This window comes from Columba livia, chromosome 10, assembly GCF_036013475.1.
Source record: "Columba livia isolate bColLiv1 breed racing homer chromosome 10, bColLiv1.pat.W.v2, whole genome shotgun sequence".
NCBI lineage: Eukaryota > Metazoa > Chordata > Aves > Columbiformes > Columbidae > Columba > Columba livia.
This window is the reverse complement of record NC_088611.1, coordinates 13873209-13892127: the sequence shown is the minus strand read 5'-3', so window position 1 is coordinate 13892127 and position 18919 is coordinate 13873209. Positions and strand designations below refer to the sequence as shown.

General features: G+C 38.5%; 1 protein-coding gene across 1 annotated transcript; it reads right to left on the bottom strand.

Annotated features, from left to right (window-relative positions):
• Positions 1-1722: 1722 nt before the first annotated feature.
• On the bottom strand, positions 1723-18648 carry TMF1 (TATA element modulatory factor 1). The gene is made up of 17 exons (XM_065075435.1): positions 18339-18648; positions 14599-15839; positions 13715-13818; positions 12714-12840; positions 11657-11762; positions 10883-11025; positions 10125-10291; positions 9825-9981; positions 9256-9348; positions 8483-8639; positions 7552-7744; positions 7164-7233; positions 6988-7080; positions 5785-5895; positions 5002-5148; positions 4291-4416; positions 1723-3433 (listed from the first exon to the last, which is right to left on the bottom strand). The coding sequence occupies exons 1-17, from the start codon at positions 18478-18480 to the stop codon at positions 3290-3292; spliced, it is 3321 nt and encodes a 1106-aa protein (XP_064931507.1). The 5' UTR covers positions 18481-18648; the 3' UTR covers positions 1723-3289.
• Between the last annotated feature and the right edge of the window lie 271 nt (positions 18649-18919).

The window sequence follows — 18919 nt, the reverse complement described above, 5'->3', positions numbered from 1 at the left end:
GTGCTGAACCCCCTTACAGACAGCACTGGATCAGAAATGTTGTACTTCAATAGAGGAAAATAGTCTAAATTTCACATTACCTTTAATCACATCACTGCAGTGCGTTTATAAACAAACCAGTCTCTAGTACCTAAATAAGCCACAACACCACACGATTAACTGGCCTTTCCAACTCTAAATTCATACTACAGTTGATACGGTCTAACTTTAGCATCAGGTTCATACACACCCATCCATCACAAAACTATTTTTCAGTCTTTTCTCAAAAAGAACCAGAACACAATCTTAGCACAATATTTTATTTTACCCTGACCCATGCTTTTTACAGTTTATACACATTTTACAACTAGAAACCAAGGGTTCCAATTTCACTGTGCCACAACCCATTTCATATTCCAAATCATTGTAGCCCTTAGTAAAAAGTAAGTACATAAACTGCGACAAAACTTCTAGCAGGACAAAAAATTTAATAGAACTCCCCTTCTCATGTATAGATCCCTAGGATTTTGATCATCACCTCCTGTGTCAATAAAGGTTGCAAGCCCATGCCTGGAGAAGCGAGTACCAGCGTAGCCTACACCTCATGCCAACCCCCTACATCAAGGGAAACTGTTCCCTTACCTTTCACAGACCCAGAAATCAGCCCCCTCTGAACAGACACTTTGAGTACGCCTTTAAACAGCATTTCTTCACAATTGCATACACAGTAAAAATGACGTATAAATTAGTTGCTTTCATAAGGACTATTCAAAAATAATAAACAGAAGTGGATATTAATATGCTGACCGAAGGCCTTTCATTCTGCATGTTACTCTTCTAGGCAATCTCGGCAAGAGCAACGAAGGTGTCCTAGTAGACATTAGTCTTAATGATTCTTCAAAACAAGCACACAAGTTTTCTACCCAAGATGATCAAAACAAAATACTTTATAAAGTCTGTTACCTTCCAACAGCTGCTTTGTTTTCTAAGGCTTTGATGATTAAGACACGGCAGGCCATCCGATTCCCACGGAATAGTAAAGGTTGCACTAAAGGGGAATAAAGAATCCAAAAATAGTCAGTACAAATATTTACACCTACTATTGGAAAATGAAAAAAACCCTAGTATTCTGACAAATGCTTTTATAGCTAAATGCTGACTGTGTGTTAAAATCTCCCATTTACCTAAGCTCTGCACAAAAACCCAAGGTAGTCAGAGACATACGCCAAACAGCACCTTGTGTCAGCCCCTCAGGAGCATTTACTCACACACGACACAGGAAATGTTACCTTCAAAAGTACTGGCAGCAATAGGTCCAAATAAAAGTTCAAAGGATATTTTTTCTTTTAAGAGTGCTGCATTTGTCTACCAAAGATGTTAAAAAAAGAAAAGACAATTATTGATTTGTTGGAGTAGAAAAAGTTGAATTTCTTATCTTCGACCATCATAAAAAGTTGTTTCCTTAAGAAAAGGCTGAACTTCTAACATTTGCACATCGTAATTCTAATACAAGGCAAATCAGTAAGTTCCAAGAAGTGGTTTTATAAGTAGTGTGGTGGTTTGTTTTCTAAACTCAGAACAACGAAGCACTCTTTAATATGAAGGCAAAACGTTAAATTCTGGGGTTTTTTTTTAGAAGAAAAATGGTTTCACCTTTGTTTGCAAAACTGAAACCAAGAATAAGAGGGGAGCTCCTTCCCACCTCCCCATGAAAAAAAAAAAAAGGAAAAAAAGAGAAAAAAATAAGAATAAAAGTCTTTTATTAAAGTAGTTAAAAGTTTCTATGACAGATGGGGAGTTAGGACAAATTGTAGTGTTCTTGCTCTATTGCTTTATTGAAATCCTTAGAATAACTGCCTGAATCTCAAACTGAACTAGGCCATTCCACAAATACACCCTTGCCTGTGCAACTGCAGTGACTAACGGTTCTCCCAATCAGGAATAAACCCCTAACACACATTTTAAAAGTCATTTTACTGAGAGGCTTTTCTCCAGAAGCAACTTCTCATCATTCCCATCCTTTGCGTCTCTCACCCCACTGAACGCACAAGCAGGGACAGAGTTCTCTATCACAAATTACAACGTGCACAGATGTGAAAGAAACCTCTGACAATAGAGGTAACGGTATGGTAAGCAAAGAATTTCAATTGCCAAGTATTTCATACGAGTGCCTATCACAGCTATAGTTCTGCGATGTAGCAAAACATTTGCTGTCTGGAATGCAGAGAGGAAGATGAAAGCTTCTTCCCCCAATTCTCAGCATTCCCAAGGGTTCAATTCCAACATTTCCTCTGACATCACCAAAAATGCAGCTAAACTTCAAGCTATTTGACCAATACCTTGCTTAAGGAACAGCATGAGAAATGCAGCCACTGGAGACTTGCTTGAAAACTATATTAAGTCACAGGACAATTTTGCAAAAAGTCTAAACCTTGCTACGTATATACAAGTAACCATGAGAGCAGTAGCAATTAATTACTAAAAAAAACAAAACAAACCAGATTCTTTTGAACTATTTTAGTTACTGTTAGAAATCAGCATCCAAATCTAGAACAAAGATTGAATAGTTCAGATTTCTGGTGTTAAAAGTTGAACACATTTAGAATTAGAAGCAAAACAGATGTCTCTACACAGCTCATGAAACACCACAGGCAACATACAAGATGAAGCCCTAATTTATAAAGTCTCATTTGAGTCTCACACTCTGCTTAGAGAACTTAGTGCAGAATAGTCAGACTAATCTGATCTGTTTAAGAATAGAGAATTATCACCCTATCATGTTTAGATGTTTTGAGTACAAATATGAGATTTTCCTGTCATAAAAATACCCACCAATTATGCTCCAGATAGCAAGCCACTGCTATTTTGTTTTTAAAAATTTACTGATGAGGTTTTAGAAAAACTCTTATTGCGAACACTTTAAAAATACTTCTAGCATCATCTTCACAGACATCCAGAGTTTATGAATCCAGGGCTGCTTTAGGAAAACTCACGCCTTCCAGTGCTGGTCTCACAAGGTAACCACCACCATTTCTGCTAGTGTTCATGAGTAAAATGGTCCACCGCTTAGCAAAAGCTTAAATAAAGGGATGACTCAGAAAAAAAATTAAATATTGCACAAATAATTTAACTGCAGACAGTCCAAGACACTTAAAGCATTGATTTTTGTCAACATATGAACTCTATTATATAGTAACACTTTCTATAATACAGGGTTGTTTTTTTTTTACAAGACATTTAAATTCAGCATTTACATAAACAACTATCTTTACAATCTGTTGTCATATAATGTTAAGAGTTCTAGCAGGAATTAATTTTGTCTTTGTTTTAAAAGTTCATCTATCTGAGTCTTGTACATGTTTTTCACATCTTCGAGATCCAGTCGCAGTTCTTCAGCTTCCTCTGCTTTCTCTCCATACATCTGAAGAATTGTATTGTATCTTTGATCCAAATCCTGCAAGGACACGGGGTTTGTTATCTCACTGGTTTTCAACTTAAAAGTTGGTGCTAGGATAACGTTTTACACTACCAAGGAAAATAAGCTCAGCTTTATTTTATCAAGATATAACTACTTTATAATGAAGCAAATAGTAAACTCTTCAAAAATACTTTATGCTTTGAGTCTCTGAATACAGGCAGATTTATACTCTAGATACAAAAGGAAGATATTCCGAAGGCTCGACTAGGAAGTATTAGTGCTTGCATTGGAGGACGTACTCAAGCACCTTGAAGTTCCACTGCTACAAGCATTAAAAGACAATTAGTAAACCGCACTAAATTTTACTACTGGAATGACCACAGTTTGTGAAAGGTTTCATTGGGAAATTTAACATTCTGTATTTAAAGAACAATGATCATTTCCAAAATTATCCCAAAACAATTTTCAATGTTTCAATTTAAGTTCTTAGACGTTCAGAGGATTAAAATATTTGCCCTATTACCTGTACCAGTTCCGCACACTCATTAAGCTTCTGCATCAAACTCTCATAAATCCAGGTTATTTATCAAAACATCCCCTACTCTAAAAAGACTACGCCCAGACAAGTGTTTTAAATGAAACAATAACATGTTCTCTCTCTGATTTAGCGTGCAACCTTACGCACAGCGCACATTTCTAACAACTGCATTTTGAAGTGACTACCTAGTCACGGAGTAGGCATTTTCAGATCCTACTATATAAAAAACCCTCAGGCACTTCAGTCATTTATGATTAGGGACAGATTGGAATATGATCCTAAATTCATAGGGGTATTCCAAAAAAACCTCAAGTGTGTCAGTTTTACATCAAATTTACAACAGAAATACACTTACCTTTAACTGTGTGCGTAATTTTGGTATTTCCTTTACTTTTTCTTCAAGTTCATCATTTTGATTTGTTAATTTAACCAGTTCTTCTGCCATTATTGACCGAGTTTTCTCAAGGTTCCCAATTTCCAGCTAAGGTAAACAATTGGCAGGAGGAAAAAAAATACTGTATTTATAAAATACCGTTTCAAAATATTTTGATACAGTAACTAAGGTTTTTTCTTAACTCAGACTACGGAACAGCACACCCTGGAAGCATTCTCACTTTCTTCTCAAATTTGGTCCATGTTTGTGGGTTGGTTTGTTTGTTGGTGTGTTTTGGTTGGTTGGTTTTGGGTTTGTTTGGGGGGGTGTGATTTTTTGTGTGTTTTTGTTTGATTGGGTTTTTTTCTTCTGTGTTTTTCTTTTTCTTTTTTCATAATGGCAAGTTCAGTTTTCTTTATAGGTCCTTGCCAAAACAAAAAGGAAGCAACAAATCCTTCTCTTGCTTTTCCCTTCTTCCCTACACAGACCTCCAGTGGCTATCCTGGTTAACAGAACTGTCATGAAAGGGGAAGAGCGAATACACTCTGCTGTGAGTAGAAGGATCAAGTTTTTTGAATATAAAATGGATTGCAGATATTTTATATTGAACATAAAACCCACAGATAATATTGATTGCATTAGTATTTACACTTATACATGCCGTATTTGGTTAGATAAGATTAACTACAGTACCTGCAGATGTGAAATCTCCCCTTCTCTCAGTTTTAGCTGTGACTGAAGGTTTTCAATTATACTTGAACCTGCTCCCATCCTTATAGCGTCATAAAGATTGCTCCCACTAGTAGCTATTGGCCCAAATGAGTGATCATGAGGATCATCCTACAAACAAAAGGTTAGAGAAGCTTAGACAAAAATGTGCACCCTTTGGAATCTTCCCCCTCCCAAAGCATTATTTCATTTAAGATTTAAAATTATACTGTTACTAAGCAAGCATTTCAATGCTTATATTTTGTTTTTAAAACAAAAGCTTAAGGTGAAACGGTACAATTTGAGATAGCTCCTTACTGGCAAGTTCTTGTCACCTATACAAGTGTCATTTAACTGGGACATCAATAATCGGATCCGTAGGAAAGCAGCAGACTTCACATGGACCATAACAGTCAGTGATACTGCCCAGGGTTGTGCCCTAAACCAGGGTTGCTGGTCAAAATAAATCAACTTATTTGACTCCTACTAGCATTATTCAAGTCTTCTAGATGAAATTAGACATGTGAACTCAGCACAATACACGTATGTATTACTCTGCAATAGAAGTACCAGTTTTACACTGGTACACAGTTTTTCACGGATGTTTTACAATCACAGACATCCTGCAGGTTTGAACCATTTCTGCATAGGAATTACCTCATCTAAGGCAAATATACTCTTGAAGAGTCATTTTCTACATTAACAAAAGTTCTTGAAAAGGACAAAAAGCAGTCTATCAAAAAAGTCAACATAATTGACACACGATACCTGCGAGAGGAAAGATGTCTGAAGACCTGCCATGTCAACTCCACTTATGGAACTAGAGCGTGACATAGTTGGAGTACTTGAAACAGTTTCAACTGTAAATGACTTCCGATCCTAAGGAAAAACACAACAACAAAGCCACCAACAAAACCCACACCCATACAATATCACCAGTTAGATAAAGAAAAAAGTTGACAAGATGGTGAAAGACATTCGGTAACGAACATACTGCCCAACAACTACAGAACATAACATGACAGATAACCTTTCCCCTTCCCCAATCCCTAAAACACATGAAAGTTCAACAATGAAGAATTATTGTGTTACTAACACTTCCAGCTTATTAATACGTACAAATCCTCAGAATTTTCAGGAAACAAAGTTGTTGCAAATTACACCAAAAGAATTTCTCTTTTAAGTAGCCAAGGCAGACTAAGAGGCAGTTTTGCATGCCCAAATGTATCACATGAAGAATACCCTAAACTAAACTTCTAAACCCAGAAGTGTGTCTCTTTTTAAAATGCACGTTATTTTTTTTAAATAATGTGTATTAATTCAATTCTGAGATTTTGCATGTGCCAATAACTTACTGGCAACTTCCAAACAGACTAACCTCTTTCTAGAGGCAGTATCTGGAGGCATGCTAGCTTCCGAAGGATAGAGCACTTAGAACTGGAAATGGTAAGAAATCACCAACAGAAATAGTTTTACTTCAATATCAACTGATTATTAGGAGTAACAAAGTTACTGACTATTGAGGACTGTTTGGTGACTTGTCACTTAAGCTGGAAGCATGTGGTACATTATACACGGTCAAGTTAAATGCAAAACAGGAATTCAGTGCAAGCAATGCTAGTAGATTTGAGCAAAGAAAACAAGTAGCTTCATAAGGAAAGGAATCAAAGAGCATTTAAAAAAAAAAAAAACAGATGATTAAGCCAATGATTATCCATATTTCATCTCTTCTCACGTTAAACAGACCATTAGCCAAGATCCATTTCAGTGAGTATCACACAAGCACTTATTTCACTGGAAATAAAAGGCATTCACAATAAGGAAAAGCCAAGTCTTTAAGGCCTAGGCTGAGCAGTATACACTGTACTGCTCCAAGTCCATTTTGTTGATTCCAACAGTTTCAGGTTCTAGATAGCTACTAAAATAATCATAGCATCAATAAGATTGAACAGAAATATTAAGGTTTGGTACCTTCTCCTTTGCTGCTTCTTGCACAAAAATTGCCTTCTTTCTTTCCTGTTCAACTTTCATCTTCTCCATTTCTAACTGAGTAGCAAGCAGCGTCTGCAAAAGTAAATACAGGTTGTTAAACTTCTGCTAGCTCAGTCCTCAACAATAACACAGCTTAAAGCTGAAGTGGGCAATACCTTTTCTTTCTTTGCATCTTCCAAGGTTTTTGCGTACTCATCTTTGAGCCCTTCTAGTTCAACCTCATACCTACAATAAGGAAAGAAAGTAAATAAATATTCTGTGTTTACTTTAGATCCATATATTTTTAGAACATAGTTTCAAGGCTGTAAAACGTCATGAAAGTAACATACTTCAGACAATCTCTAGCACAAAACAAAATATCTTTAACAAGCTGGGCAACTTCATCAAAAGCTGTCAGTCATTTTACACAGTCATATCAACATTCATAAGAATCAAGTCTTCCAACTTGCAGAGATCTGCCGCAGATGGTTATGTAAGGGATGGCTTACTCCTCCATCCCACCACAACTTTAAAGAAATGCTGCTAACCAAAAACGCAACTCACCTACTGTTTTCATTTTCCATTTTCTTCAACCTGTTTCTCTCCACTTCTAGCTGAGCCTGGAGGCGTGTATTTTCTTGCCTTAAAAGACTATTCTGAGATTCAGTAGAAGACATCTGAATTTTATTAGAAAGAAGTTCTTCTGTAGCAGCCCGTTCTCTCTCAGCAGCTGCTGCTAGAAGAGTTTGAGACTCACCTATTATTGAGAAAAACAAGGAATTTAACTTTTTTGATCAAATATCTATAATATGGACCAACTATTTAAGCATAAAAATGGAATTTTTAAAAATAAAACTATTTTTCTTTTAAAAGCAAACAAAACACACACCCAGAACTGTCTTCTGTTGTAAAGGAAATTCAATATTTTTCACCATACAGTCAGAGGAACAAAGCAATGCAGAACAAGGAGACTTCACTCTTTCAGAATGCAATATATAGCTACAGATTGCCTCCAGAAGAGAAGTCATTTCTCTAGGCCCACCTTTGGGCATTTTCTGCATTTTTCATTTAAAATAATAGATTCCTACTGTATCAATAAATACATCTCATTACCTATGCAGCTGGGTAAGTAAATGATTCGAGCCTTTACAATACAGTATCTAAGCCCCAGGCCTGACAACTGTAAATGCTGGTGTACTTTCAGCGTCTCAATGTCCATCAATCCTTTAGATGCTGTAAGGACATGTACACTTTAACACCTCTATCTTACAATCTTACGTTACACTGTGTTTTACAGAGAATCAGTGAATTACCTGTCCAAGAACCTTGGCAGAACATCCCACACACCATTTCCGTACAGAAAAGCATTTTGTGCTCATCTCCCCTGTGTCACCACCTACACTTTGGGTAACTGTCAAGCCCTTTTCATTGACCTTCAGCCATCGCACAGCTACATCAAGACCCTGACTGTTCAGTAAAAGCTAAAACATCTTACCAAGCCTGTCAGAAAGATTCTTTTCCAGTTTTTCCCATGCAGAGGTTTGTGCTCCCAGTGTGGCTTGCAGATTTTCTATCTGACGGAGAAGTGGCCGTGTAGCAGACGTAACACTTTGACTTAGTTCTTGGTTCCGGCTCTCTGCTTCCTGGAGTCTCTGAAATCACAAATTCAATATGATTAAGCTTTAAAATCATATGACAGATTAAAAGAATAATACAGAATTCAACTAAACTTGTAACAGTTGCTTTACACACTAAAATTCATATGTTCAGATTCACAGGAAAGTGTAGAATTTCTAGATAGAAGCCTAACATTTTTAGATACACGATAGAGCAACAGTCCAGAAATTTACATTTCAAAAGCCTTCTGAACATCACTTGAAACACTTTGGCAACAATCTACCTACCTTCTGGACCTTAAGAACAAGAAAAATATTCTTAAGAAGCAGCTAAAGAGTAATTTAAAACATATTTGCTAGCAATTTTAGAGGACTATTAAAATCATAATGGCTATACTTTCTGTTATACTAAAAGGATAGCATTACAGTTAAAAGCCATCATAATAATTATATTCTGTTCTCAATAGGTGATTAAAAAACCCGTTTCCTTTAATATTCTTATTGTTTTTCTACACGGGATATATTGCAGGTAACCAGGAAAAAAAAAAAAAGGTCTCTTTTTCAGGCTATTAATGTCATACTAGCATTTCATTTTCAGTTTTTAGAAGCCCTCCTTGCAGATACAAGTGTAATCATCTATTTGCTACAGTACCTCTTGTAGTTCACCGATTTCCTGGCGTAAATAGTCTTCTTTTCTTGCTGCCTGCTGTTCTGATCGTTGCAGTGCTAGCCTCAGGTCTGCCACCTAAATCATCAAGACATTGTCACTAATCTCTTCCTAGAAGTTATAGTACCACCATTGCTAGAATCCTACACCATTTTTAAACACTGTTAGCCAGGATATGTCTGTTTACAAGTTAAAGGCTTAAGTTTTGCATTCACACAAATGGTTACATTCATTTATCTATCACTAAAAATTTTAACTAAATTTTTTGAAGTTTGCCTCACAGCAAGAGCACTACAAACTTAACACAGTGCCTGTCAAAGTCACTTTATTTAGACAAGCAAAATTAAAAGTATTTTTATATAAAATTAAAATTTTAAAGCTCAGCACAACTACCACTAAACGCTGAACAAGTTCACAGGAAATTAATCCACTGGGTACTTGGTAAGTACACAAAAATGAGTTCAACCTTACACTGCACCTGCTTCATTATGCCAGATGCACACACCATCCATTTGTTTAATGCAAAAGTTTTATTCACTGCATTTAAGACCCACCTGAATTGCCAAAGCTTCTTGTTGCTGTCGTGCCTCATCCTGGGCCTTCTCCAGAGCTAACCCAAGCTCTTCCTTTGCCTTCATTTCCCGACTCAGGGCTGCTTCTTGTGCCTCACTGTCCTTTGTAGCATTAGCTTTATGAAGATCTGCAAGTTCCCTGGGGATAAAAAAATAAAAAAAGCAAAACTTTTTACAGTTCATACAACACCAACAACTTCGTTTGTGTATTAAGCATTGCACAAGACATAGGCACAGAAGCTGGATGTATGATTGAAGACGGGCACGCAAATATCTGCTTACTTGTATGCACTGTCAAGTGCTGCCTGGACACTTCTGTTCCGTTCTTCAAGGTCTTCCACTTCAGCCTGAAGTTTAGCAAGATCCTTTTCTTGTCGCTCTACAACACTGTTCAGTTGTTTAATGCTGTCTCGATGTTGCTTCTCAAGGTCTTCCTTGCCATCAAGCACCTATTAGAGTGTAAACAAGAAGCATGAGACTAATCCCAGCAGGTGGGGTACACAAGGCCATTTAAAAACAGTGACAACTGTGGCAATCAATTCAGGATGAGGTTACACAAAATGACTAAACTGATCTAACAGCTGCCAAAAGAGAAAGGTTTTGCTCCCTCATCTTCCTCAGAGGTGGGGGCTCTTCATCACAACAACTTCACATACTTCCTCATACTTGGTCTGCTGCTTGTAAGGTCTTGATTCAATCACAAACTGAGCAAAAACACTGTCCAAATTCTGCTGGTTCAGGTTTTCCAATTAAAATGTAGTGTGCTGAATTGGGTCAGCCCACCTGAGAACCAGAAGCGCAAATGCAAACAAGCAGCTGGCAAGATACCTGACCACAGTTTTAAAGTGCCCTGAGAACACACTGAGAAATCACATCTCAGTGTTCCAATAATACAAACAGAAAAGTCTCCCAGCAAAACAAACAAACAAAAAACCCAAACAAACAACACCAACAAAGACCCAGTCTACCTAGAGCCACCCCAAAAGGCTACTCTGCAGTCAATATAAAAAGCTTTTTAAAAAATACCTTGGATATCTCACCTGTTTTAAATGTTGCAACTCCTCTTCCAATTCCTTAATCTTTTTGTTCTGTTTCGTGTTAATATTTTCCCTCTCTTTCTCTTTGGCTCTTAATTTCTTAATAATGTTGGAATTGTGCAGCTGCTGTTTGGAAAGCTTTTCTCCTGTCAAGAAAATGAACACAAAGCTTAGGACACATCGCTGTTATTCTATGAGCTCTCCCTATTCACACCTCCCCATGCTTTCCAGTATAATGAAAATAATAATCAAATATATATGGAAATACTTATATTTTGTCATGCAAGTTCTTAAGTTTTTAATCTACCTAATCCTAAAATGACCTTGCTACCCTAAGCTATAGTTAGGTAGGACAAGTAGTGAAAGGCTTTGAAAGTAAAGCAAATGAGCCCATTATATCAGGTAAAAAAAACCCAAAATGGGCTGTTCATTTAGTAACTATATTTTACTTCCAAAATTGAAAAGTAGTAAGGGAGACGCTGTAGAAATGTCACGAACAACGCCTTCTACTGAACAGAAGATGGAGTGTTGTACTGTATGCTGCTTTTACCTTCCAGCACCTTTGAATGCACACCACAGGAAGCAGCCCTTGAGCCATCCGTATGTGACTCATCCCTCCTGAGGCTCTTTGCTATTAACCAAATGGTTCAAATGTTCAGAAGCATCTAACATGCTTCAAATGTTGTATTTTCCAACATACAGAAGGCTCATATGTGAAGGCAGTACATTTCTAACTATCCTACAAATTTTTACTATCAACAATGTCTTAGTTCTCACCTTCCTCCATTAATCCTTTGATTTGCTCTTCTTTTTCCTTCAGTAATTCAGCAGTTTCATTTGTATTAAGTCTAGTAGCCAATTCTTCTTTAACAGTCTTTACTTCCTAAATAATAGGTTAAAATACTTAGAACCATTTATTAAAATATATATAAGGAAAAATGCACTGTAACTACACTGATCACCTTCTCCCCTTGCTGTCAAATGCTTTTCTTCGAAAACAATTTAGGTTGGAAGGGAACTTTGGAGATGATCTGATCAAATCAAATCAAATCAGATTGCTCAGAGCTTTACTCCAAGTTTTAAAAACCTCTGAGGATTGAGACTTCTCTGTACAATTTGTTCCAACTCCTCCTTTCATTTCACCTTCTATACTTTAAACTTGTGCAGTATAGTAAAACCAAACTTATATCCACATACAGATATCAGATCTTTTTCTTCTATTTCGGCTTACTACTGTGCCAACACAGTAACACGTACAGTCACAAAAAAAACTGTGACTTTTTTCTTTCCCCTGTTACAGATTTGAATTGACTTCTTGCAGACTAGCAATAAGTCGGAGAAATGTAATGCTGTGGTACCAGGTCAAGAACATTTAAACTCCATTAACTTTGCTGCTGCAGACTTCAGTGCTCATTCCAAACCAATCCGCTATCAGGCCTTGACTTTCCTACCAGTAGTACCAGCCATTTCCATTCTTCATCACTTCCCCACATCCCCAGGCCATTCCTCTCCCTCACACCAATGCAAATGCATAATTGGGCACAAGGTAAATTAGAGCAGGTGTTAAACCTTTTTCCCCCCAAACCAAACTAACTTTAACTTAAATGAGTTCCCCAATCTGGTTCACAAGACAGCTGCACGAATACACGTGTCAACACAAGGAAACAACAAGAAGCCTGGGAGGCTGGAATCAGCTTGTGCTGGTTACTAATACCATAAGGCAGCACTTGTTGGTCTCATGCTTTTCCCTAGCTTAATTTTTATTAATTTATCACAAGAAATGTAATAGTGTTCTAAAATAATAAAGATTCCTTTCACTAAAAAGCCAAGTTACCTTTTTTGCTGCATCTCTTTCTTTGCAGGCTAGCTGGAGCTTCTTCTCAGCATCTGCAATCCGCTGAGCAAACTCCTCCTTAAGAGATGAAAGGCTACTGCTCTCTTCTTTCATTCTGAACATTTCACTACATTTAAAATTAACATTTCAGAACCGTTGCATAATTATGACATCCCAAAGCAGTTTGCAGCAGGTTATCTTAAATGCTTTTAAAATGTGTTTGTTTTGGTTTTGTTTGTTCAGGTTTTTTGTTATTATTTAATTTACATGAAAGGCAGAAGTCTTTTTTGTTGTTTTTCTTTTTTACACATCTATATTAGAAGTATTAATCACAGATCTTTATTAGCTCAGAAATTACCCGTGAAAACAATGAAAGGCTTGATTTACCTTAAATGTTTTGCCCCTTAATCAAGTTATTTCTGATTAACCACAGGGCTCAGGGCAAGTGATTAAAAGTACTTTTAAGTTAAGATCGATTCATTCATTAAATAATAGCTTCAGATATTATCTGTAAACTTTTAAATTTTATATTTTATCAATAAACTGGTAAATTCAACTTTTTTTTCTTTTCATTTTAACTGAATTTAATAATGAAGTTTTTCCCTACACCCAGCCCTTCTACCACACATTCACTGCTACATTTTCATCAGCAAATTACTTAGTAAATCAGGTTCCCCCATCTGTATCTGAATTATAACAAAGACCTTTATTAATAACTAAGTCTGATTCTACACATCTTTTTGTCATTCTTACTGCTTACTTAGTGAAAAATGCCTCACTAGCCTCTTCCCAACAGAAACTGTGGCCTCAAGAAATAATGTGTCTTTAAAAACAAACACCATCACAGCACATGCAATCATTATTTCCACCTTTCCCAAACAGTGCACATCCTTGCAACCTTTGTTCTAGTTACAAAGCTACTTGTTTTACAATATTCTTTACTGATTGTATCACGGTAAAGTTACAGTTACACCCACTACTGTGTATATTTTCATACTTACTCTTTTAGGTTATCATATGCTTCTTCCAGACGCGCCTTTTCTTTACTAGTACTTAATAACTGTATTTCCCTCTTCTCCAGTTTCTCAGTTAATGAATCAATCATCTGGACAATGTTTTTACAGATAAAGATCACATGAATGGGACAATTAAAACACAAGAGGGGCAGGCTTCCCCTCCCCCCAACCATTCCCACCCAGCACTATTTAGAGCTGAACTTGTCAATGTTTTTAGGAACTGGAGGTAAAAGTCAGTGAAGATTGCCATACTTCTGCCACATTAATGTAGAGCTATGCAATACCTATGTAAACTAGCCATATAAATGTATTTTCATCTATCCACTATTCTTAACTATGCTCATCTTCATTAAAACGCATGGTGTACCTTCTTTTTAAAAGTAAAATTAATTCTGCTAAAAACAACCATCAGTTTATCTAGTGAAAAGGACTTATTTACATTACTGCTGTCCTCAAAGAACATGAATAATGCTCCTGAAACATGATCAAATTCTGACAGTTTCTAAGTCTGTGGAAAAAAATGCTTGCAAAAATACTTAAAGGAATCTCCTTCACCTTTCACAGAAAAAAACTGCACCAAGGAATCAAAATAACATATTTGACTTATCAAGGCTTCCCGTTTGCTAGCATTACACACAATTCACAATAACGATAACTAGGTGGATTAGGTGAAATCTGAAACTATTTGACCCAAAATTTCACCAGTATTCGTCTACTGCAGAAAATCAAGGATAGTTTTCTACAAGGTAGGGTAATTTAGCATCAATTAATTAATTCAAATAAGGTGAAGCTAATACTTACATAAGGAGAAGACAGGAATTTCATCTGTAATTAAAGGGTGTGTTTGCATAAAAATATTTTACAGTTACCTTTTTAAGCTCTTGCTTTTCAGTGTCCTCTTCTAGCAATTTTTCAACAGCATCCTGCTGCAGCTCGGTCTCCTCTTTCACAATCTGATCTTCAACAGTTTGCACAGCAGCAAGCAAAACATCTGGCTGCTCAGAATTAACAGGGGTCGCACTTCTCCCACTCTCTTCCATCTCAGCTTCCTCAGCATGTAAAACAGAAGTGTCAGTCAAGTTTTCGGATTTATTTTTCAGGGCATCAACCGTTTCTGTCTTTGGTGCAGAAGGACTGACAGCAACAGATGCTGAAGCAGAAGCCCTGCCCGATAACTCATCATCTGAATTTATTTCGCTTACACTTCTACTATCTAAAGACTGTACACTAAATGAATCAATTCTTTCAAAAGCATCAGAGGAGCAGCAGCTCTCGGTCATTTTTTGAAAGTCATCCAAACGATTGTAATCTGCACAGGCAGATGTAGATAAAAGCTGAAAGGATGTTTGCATTAGGTGAAGACTGGATTTTGAATCTGCAGCTTCTTGTCTTGAACTTACTGAGCTCTCACTTATTACACTTTCATGGTCCAGAACTTCAATATCACTAGTTGTGGATGTCCCTGAGGAGAACGTGCTAATTGGAGGTGACGGTGTATTGCTTTGCCTGTCCTCAGTCTTTCGCTCCTTCGTTTCCAAACCCATGTCTTTTGTACCTGCATTAAGAGACTGTGAAGTGCTACCTGGTGCACCTCCTGTTCCATCTCCTCCAACACTGGATTTTTCATTAAGAGCATCTTCAGTTACTTCCAAATTTAGAGCAGACACCTTTTGGTCAGTAACTTCATTTGCACTTTCTTCAGGCTTGGCATCAGATTTAAGCACAGAATTCTCTTCTAATTTCTCACTGGGAATATCGAGGTTTTTCAAGTCCACTAGGCCAGCTACAGAGGAATCCTTCACTTCTGCCTCTGTTGTCACTGGTACTTCCAGCTGACTGGGGTGCTGAGACTCCTTTAAAGAGTTTTTCACCTCCTCTTTGGGTCGCTGTGATTTGGCTGGAGGTTTGGATACCACTGGATTTTTCTGTATACTCTGAACATCTGTTGGAGAGAGAAAGGCACTGAAGAAGTTTTCGGATTCATCTACTACTGTCCTCCTCACTGGTTTAGTGATTGCTGTTGGTGATATTGGCTGATTCTGTGGTTCTGTATTTGAACTTAAACCCCAGGAAGATGTATCCCATCCTCCGCTTATGAGAGAATTTGTTCCTAAAACAATAAAAAGGAGATAGATTGAGAACACTTAAAATGTATTATTTTTCAGTATTTGTCTTTCTAGGTGCAACAGAACAGAAAATAATGTTTTCAATATCATATAACTTAAAGTGAACATTATATGTGACCACAAACAGCATTGTTTTTGTCACTACTTCCTTACAAAGCTTGGAACTGATTTTTAGACAAAGAAAGAGAAGCTTAAGGGAGACATGAAGTAACTCTAAGACTTAAGGTGGGCACAGACACCTCCAGAAAGTAGGAATACCTGAATGGAACCAACTCGCTCACTCCCTGTTAAAGAGTTTAGTAACTTAAGCAAAAGCATAAAGAAACCATACACAAATTACACCACTAAATCCACGAGTGAAAAATTCAGAAGGATGGTGGAAAAGCATTTGAGAAAGGGAAACAAGCCCACAGAGCATTCTGAAAGCTATAAGGGCAAGTCTGGAGTCTATTCAGGCACAAAAAGCAAGCATTTCTTTCGCAAACAGAACGTGGTCTCCTTCGTCCTACAGTCAGAAGAGGCTAGGCAAAACAATCTGAAAAAACTGTAGTTTAAAGTAGAGAATTATACAGATTACAAAAGGAGGAAACAACTACTAAGTCTTAAAAGTCACAAGCCAGCAGCACACAGACAAACACTTCACACACCATTGCAGAAAGCAGGGGAAAAACACTTTAAATATTTGCAGAATTCACACTATCAGAAGGCCTCTTGCCCTTTCAGTTTGTGACAGGCTTCGTATTTTTCCTCACATACCAAGCAACAGCATGAAGCTGACAACACACATTGTCAGCAGCCCAGCTGATAGCTTTCTTTTTCTCCTGGGGAGAAATACTGAATTGATTAGTGCTCAAGCTGACCTAAACCAACATCAATGGTTCCTATTATTGTAGTTCTTGCAGGTTTTCCAGGACTTGTCAACAGCAAGGATAATAAGAATTTCAGTATCAAATTTCAGTAGCGTCCCAAGTAAGAAAGATTAATCAAAAGCTAATATCCAATTTGGTTTTGTACCTACAAACATAATCTGGATAACATAACTATTTCAGGCTACTTAAAAACAAGCTCACTTTATACAGTAGCATCTATTAAAAAAAACTGAGTTATGCTACTTAAAGCAGACCACAATTTTCAGAAACTGTTAATAGCTATTGGCATCAAGATTTCAAGTTTAGATAATCACTGCTCTCCTTGCCAAAAATACTACAAACACCTGATTTATTACCATCTTGTTCATGACTCAATAGCTTCAGAAAAAGCCTTGTGAGTGAAGCGTAACATTCAGAAAATATTTTGACTTGTTATAAAAATAAATCTGCCTTCCCTGAAAAACAGACACAGGCTGATCTTTGCTGCTTTCCTTGTGAACTATAGAATTGCTATAAATACTAAGATATAAACTAAATTTAAAAATTGTTTGGATAGGTCTGAAGTTTTAGGAAACTAAGCACAACACAGTCTTTCATAAACAATTTCTGTAATTGAAGATGACACAGGACTATATAAGTGGCTGCTGAGCCCTTGCTCCCACAGAAGGATGAGGAGAGGCAAAACTGACTCTGTGCTTTCCTGAGCAACCAACTTAGAAAACACCTTCCATTGTTACAGCTTTCAATATTCAGAAATCTAACTCTGCTGTGGGTATACCTGTCAATAACCTCCTCCTACAAATACATACATTTATTCTAGATACAGTCGTAATAAGGACAGCGATTCCAGATGACTTCGCTTCCCGTCCTTTCTTTTATTCATTTTTATTTTCAAGGGGTTAATTATGGGTGGAGAAGTTTCTAACAAGAGGACTCCTTTTTGGTCTTGCATTTCCAAACAGCAATTTAGGACCGATCAGGTTCTGCATCAGCACACGTACAAAGCAGACACTTCCTCATAACCAAAGTATGACAGCTCTTCCACCAACAAGTTCCTTTCAACCGATGTTGAAGGATTATGAACTTAACACCACAAAACAGTGGAAACTTCACTTGGTTTTATGCGGACCAGACTTTCAGCTTCTTCTTTGCTCTTCCTGTCACAAACAGCGAATCCATGAATGCCTCAGAAAGAAACATAATTACCTCTTTTTTTATTAAGTGAGCGGTTTTTATCGCTTATTAGTTTCTCGGAACAAAACCAAAACAAAATACAACGCCTTGAGAACCACGGGTATGAAGTGCAGTGCTCCCCATGCAACAAAAGCAGGACACAGGTGACAACCACCAGGAGTTGCGTGTGCTGCTGAGGTCTCCTCCACTTTTGGTCAGTGTTATCCCGGCCCCGTCTAACCGGGGAGAACGAGAAGCACCACACGCATGGCTGAGCCGGTTAAACCCGACCCGGGTTCAGGGGGAGCCGGGGGAGGGTGTAGGGAAAGCGGCGCCCCGGCCAACCCCGCTGCGAGGGCCGGGGCGGGGGCTGTGAGGGCGTGCGGCGAGGCGGGGGGCGCGGGGGCGAGGCGAGGGCCGCTCGCCGTGACCCACACTTACCGTCGCCGTAGTCGGGGATGACGGCGTCGGCCCAGGGGTTCTCCTCGGCCTGGATGTCCAGCACACGGTCGATGGACTTCTGGGCCTGCGACAGCGCCTGCTTGGCGAAGCTGGACAGCTGCGAGGCGTTGAACCAGCTCATCCTCCGCGCTGCCCGGTCCCGCGGCACCGAGCCACAAACACAGAGGCGGGTGCGGAGCGACCCGCCCCCAGAGCCCGCTCCCCGGCGGGGCGGGCGGCCGCGGCCTCGGGCTCGGCTCCGTGCGGGGGAGCAGCACGGCCCCACGCCTGCGCGCTGCCGGGCTCCACGTCGCAGCGAGCTCAGGCGCAGCCGCCCTCCAGCCCCCTGAGACGTTACGGGAGGCGGAGCGCCGGCCTTCCGCCTCGGTACCCGCCATGGCGGAGCGCCGGCCCAGGCTGCCTTGCTGCTGTTGTGACAACTCTTACGTGTTAAAAAATAAAGTTTTATTCAAGCTTCTTAATCCTTCCTTCAGCCGGTTACCACACATAACGAAACAAATATAGGCCATTCTAGACCTCAACCTCTCAATTTGCTGCTTGAAGTCCCACAGGTTACCAGG

Coding starts and splice junctions, on each gene's coding strand:
- TMF1 (XM_065075435.1), bottom strand. CDS start 18,480: ATGAGCTGGTTCAACGCCTCGCAGCTGTCCAGCTTCGCCAAGCAGGCG. Junction 12,841..13,714: donor GCATATGATAACCTAAAAGA/GTAAGTATGAAA, acceptor TTTTAAATGTAG/TGAAATGTTCAGAATGAAAG. Junction 5,149..5,784: donor AGACATCTTTCCTCTCGCAG/GTATCGTGTGTC, acceptor TTTTGTTTGTAG/GATGATCCTCATGATCACTC.